The following is a 5005-nucleotide window of genomic DNA, read 5'->3' as shown; positions in this document are numbered from 1 at the left end:
ATTTACCATCCTTTTTTTTTTTTTTTTTTTTGGGGGGGGGGGGGGGGTGGATATCTTCTAGGGAAGAGAACATGGTAAAAATCCCATTAATTGAATTTTTTCTGCAACTCTTTAAATTAACATTTTAACTTTATAATTAAATGTATTAAAAATTGAGGTGCTTGATGTTGAAAATAAAAATTAACAGGGTTTAGAATAAAGTAGTGAAGACTAATTTATGTTTAAAGCTGTAATAACCTTCACTGTCTATGATTCCTTCGTCAATAAGGCTCGGAATTTTGAATAACAGGGCGAATAACGCTGATGCCGCTGGCCAGAAAGCCACTTTCTTGATTCCCATTTTCTCTGCAACCTCGATAGCCCAACCCAAGCTGGCCTCGGCAATTATACAACTGATTTTATCACTTTCCGAACCATTAATCCGTTCAATAAGAACCTTTAGCTCTCCGGGCATGACCCTAGTAATTGATCCCCACAATTTTCCCGTATCACTTCTGTCATCAGAGGATTCTAACCCGTCAGGTAACGAAACCATGTTTATGAGTTCTCGTACGTTGTCGGTCTCCGGCATTGATTTGATAACTCGTTCATGAATGAACTCGGAGTTTACAAATGTGATTTTGAAGCCATATTTTACTAAATGGAGTGCAACTTCCATTAAGGGAAGCACATGGCCTTGTGCTGGATATGGAATAAGTAGAACATGAGGGTTTTTCATTGTTTTCCTTAATTTTCTTCCCGTCGACCGTGAAGCTCACTAGGGATTTCCACTGGAAGGACAGCTCAATGGGTTGTTTTGGGGGATGATATGATGCACGATATGGGGCTGTCTGGAGGCTATTCTCAGTAAAATTTTAATAAAAAATTTGGGCGGCTATTATTGACCATTTTTTACAAAATGACGTAGGTACCCATGTATATTTAATCCATTCCATTGGAATGATAGGGATTTATGGTAATTTGACAAATATGCAGTCAAAAATTGCGGTTAGCAGAGGAAACCCACGTTCCCAGAACGGTCGAAATTCTCATTAAGATTTTGTGAAAATCACCTCCAGACAAGCGTGATTTCCCTTCTTCTGTGAAAGAGGGAATTAAATATGGAAAAATCTTACTGTACAGGCCGGCACAAGCAGCTGGGTGTTGTGGAGAATTATTTTAAAAAAAATAAAAAATCATACACTCCCCAGACACGTGTGTGGCCTGCCCCAGCACTGCTCATTAAATATACTGCATCACATGAAACGCGATTTGGACACCAATTATTCAATCAGAATTAATCTATGTTGCAGCGTATGAATGAGGGGGTTTATTATTTATGCACCCGTTTTCATTTCTATCCCCATTTGTCAAATTTCTTGCCAAAATGGGTTCTAGTGTTATGGGTAAGATAGGTAAGCGAGAAAGTAAAAGATTATAAAGGTAGAAATTATCTACTTGTACAGAATTTCTTGTCCACTTTATTGACAGATGTAATGTTGGCAGAATGTAATTGGCTGCCAAAACCAATTTTTTTTTTTTTTTGTTTTTTGTAAAAATCAGTGGCAACATTTTACACGGCATTTTGTCAAAGTGTATGTATGGATTTTCTATACACATGGCAATATTATGTCATCATAAGCAAATAACTGGATAACACACCATGTCAAGATGAGAAGGACAAGTCTTAACAAACAAGGCATCTAGAAGTAATAAGAATTTTTTTTCCATTAATAATATTAATTAAAGGCCATATAGTCCCTATTTGGTTTAACTGAAAAGTTGATAAAAATTTAAGTCAAAGTCAATTAGTTTAACAATAAGTTTTATTGGATCCATAACTATTATCAACTTTTTAATCAGACATTTCATCAAATTTTGTTATTTATCAAAAGTCTAGTTTTAATTAAATCAATTTCTAGTTTTAATTAAATCAATTAGGGACATAATAAATAAAATAATGCATTAGAAATTGTGTGATTTTAATTATAATTTCTTGTTTAAGTGTTGTGATGTGATTTTCTACTTCCTAACTTTTATTTATTAACTCTTTCTTGTATTTAATTACTAGTTTTGTTGCCATGCAATGCATGGCTTAAAGTTTGCTTAAGGTAATATTAGTGTGTTACATAAGGAAATAAATGGGAAATTCCAACATGACAAGTAGGAAATAATTTAAAGAAGAGAAGAGAAGTTCTATTCGTTAGTGCTCTTTTTCCATTTAGGTACATAGGAAAAAAATCAGATAAAATAATAGTGTAATAAGCTGCTAAGAAAATGGGAGTGAAACTTTTGAATATTCATTTCAATTTTTCTACACCAAATCCAGATGTGAAAGCAAAATGATTATTATATTCTCTTGCAAACTTTTTGAAATCCACACAGCTCAGTTCTTCAGAAATAAATAAAATATATAGTTGCGTTAGTGAGTAAGATATGAAAAGCTTAAATTTTCTATTAGAACAATAGAAGTCTTTCATTTCTCCATAAAATTTGCGGCCATAACAATGCTTACATTAAATGGGCATTGGTAATACATATGCAATTGATGGTACATTCAATCCATTAAAAGTTCTTTGTAATTCAAAATTGGGAAATATTATGTGTTTTAGTTGAAGTTGAAGCATGAGGATCATAATGCATTATGGATTCATGCAGTTGGGCAATGATAGAAGAATTATATTCCAAAAACATAGGCTCATTTATCGTTTTATGACAATTAATACAACCAGTTCTAAGTCGATTCAATAAATAACACCCTAATAATTAGTTTTTTTTTTTTTTTTTTTTTCCCTTTTCCTTCAACTGCATGCTTGTAAAAGATGAAATGGAGATGTGCTTTAATTTCAAATTATAGATATATAAAGTATTTTATTCTTTTCATAGACTTGATAATTATAGGACATGCGATGAAAGGAAGAACCAATTTCATTGATCCTAATCATTTTACATGGAAATAATTTTGTCCTATGATGATTAATTAGTCCTCACGAGGCAGTAGGGTAGATACAACCATGTATTTACTTTAAAAGGGTAAACGTAAAACTATGTTGTAATGAACGAATTGTAAGGTTTTTGCCTCATTTCACTGTATGTAGTTTTTTTTTAATGAATAATGTTTATAACAATATTAAGTGTAGGAGTATCCTATGGATGACTTACAAAGAAATCCGATGAGTATTTTAACTGCAAAGAAATTGCAATCCTTCAGGCCTTCACATTAAACTATTTTAGAAAATAAATCTTCGATGGTCGTATGAATACACAAAAGTTGAAACCATTAATTTACAAGCTTATTCAAACTCCTACCTTTCCAATAGTATTTCTGCATAGGAAAGACTTTCAATACATTTTGCAAGGAATTTAAGCAACTCTTGATACTCAGGATTTATATGTATATGGATGAACAAAAAGAGTTGTACCACTCCCTATTGCCCAAAAAGTCATGTAGATATTTTTCATTTTTGTTCTTTTTTGGAAGCGAGGAGCTTGGTTTGTTCATTGGATTCATACCCTTTGTTAGCCTTCTTTCTTTCGTCTGAGTTTGTCTCAGTTGTTTCATCTAGTATTTGGAAGAAAGCCCTCTTTATATTTTGTGTAGTGAATTTTTTGGTGTTTGTGGAAACTTGAGTAGCTGTGTCGTACATCTTAGTTTTACCTTTCAATATACATATTTGGGTGTTGAAAGATAAGATGAAAGTACTAACGCATGTATGTGTCAGATGGAAAATATCAACTTTGGAAAGGCAATTTATAATTGCAGCTTTTGTCTATTTTGGAAAGATAAAACTTAGAATTGTAGTTTTTAGGATCTGTAAAATATCTGGTTTCTACAGCAAGTGTGGAAGATTTGGCGTGATTTTTAATTTTTTTATTTTATTGTAGAAATGAAAGTTGTTTGGTGGTTAATAAATAAGTTTGTACTATCAATGTATGCATATGTGAGTTTGAAAGAATAAAAAAGGAGTTCTTTGATAATTGTTTATTTTTTAGTGAAGATATAAAGTGAAGTTGTATGAGAGTACAAGAATGAAGTTGTTGCTGCATTTGTGAAACAAGTGAGAAAATATAATTGGATGAATTGATCTCTGAATAATGCATTAGTAAGCAATATTATCTTCAAATGTATGTGACGGTTTTAAGTACAAGTACCTTTTAGGTAATGTTGATAATATGTTCACAGTTTGTACGCAATATTTACTTGTACTGCTTTTCTGCATAATAAGAAACGAGAAAGTCCAGCAAGTCATTGCTGCAAGTGTAATTATACTGGTAAAAATCTTGTAAGACGTCACTTGTCTGAATTGAGAATACAAGAATAAGAGTTGGTTATCTATTTTACTTTTTGTAAACGCATGGAGTCACTCATATGATTTAAAGTTGTAGTAAGGTAAAAATTTTGAATTTGTGATTAAGTATAACGAGAAGTGATATTTCTAATTTTATGTCTTGTTGTTTTTGAAAAATAAGTGAACTTGAGCTGATTATGTATGACAATAGATGTAAAAAGCTGTGGTTTTTTTTTTTTTAACTTTGTAAAAGTTTCGTGCTAACATATAGTCAAATTAATGTTGGCTTTGGGAAAATCTACAAGAACAACAATTGAATTTGGTTAACAGAATATCCAATAAAAAATAACTAGTTAATGTGGTGGAAGACTGTAAATCATGTAACGAATATGGAATCGTTAAAATTAAGAAGAAGTGTGTTTTATCTTATGCAATAGAAGGTTTTTGATAGGAGAAATAATTATGTAATAAACTATTCGTCCATAGAGATTTGTTGCTAAAAAAACAGCGTGGTTCTGTAAGCATATAGAATAGTACCTGTAACACTACAAAAGCAAGCTGATGGGTAATGCTACAAAATGCATGATGTGGTGGGAATTTTAGGTTCATCTAGTTTTTCAAAAAATGCATATAGCAAGACCTACTGGAATATGTATGGACAACTTACAAAAATTAAGAGAGATCTATTAGCATATCATATGCCTAGTTCTTCAAGTATTGTCTTGGGAGATCTAAAG

At 31.8% G+C, this 5005-nt stretch overlaps 1 protein-coding gene across 1 annotated transcript; it reads right to left on the bottom strand.

Annotated features, from left to right (window-relative positions):
• Window positions 1-175: 175 nt before the first annotated feature.
• Window positions 176-835, bottom strand: LOC111368060 (UDP-glycosyltransferase 83A1-like). Its single transcript, XM_022989239.1, has one exon. It carries the CDS (start codon window positions 716-718, stop codon window positions 191-193), a length of 528 nt encoding a protein of 175 aa, XP_022845007.1. The 5' UTR covers window positions 719-835; the 3' UTR covers window positions 176-190.
• Window positions 836-5005: the final 4170 nt, after the last annotated feature.

This window comes from Olea europaea, chromosome 18, assembly GCF_002742605.1.
Source record: "Olea europaea var. sylvestris chromosome 18, O_europaea_v1, whole genome shotgun sequence".
Classification (NCBI taxonomy): domain Eukaryota; kingdom Viridiplantae; phylum Streptophyta; class Magnoliopsida; order Lamiales; family Oleaceae; genus Olea; species Olea europaea.
The sequence above is the reverse complement of the archived record's forward strand: the minus strand, read 5'-3'. Positions and strand labels throughout refer to the sequence as shown.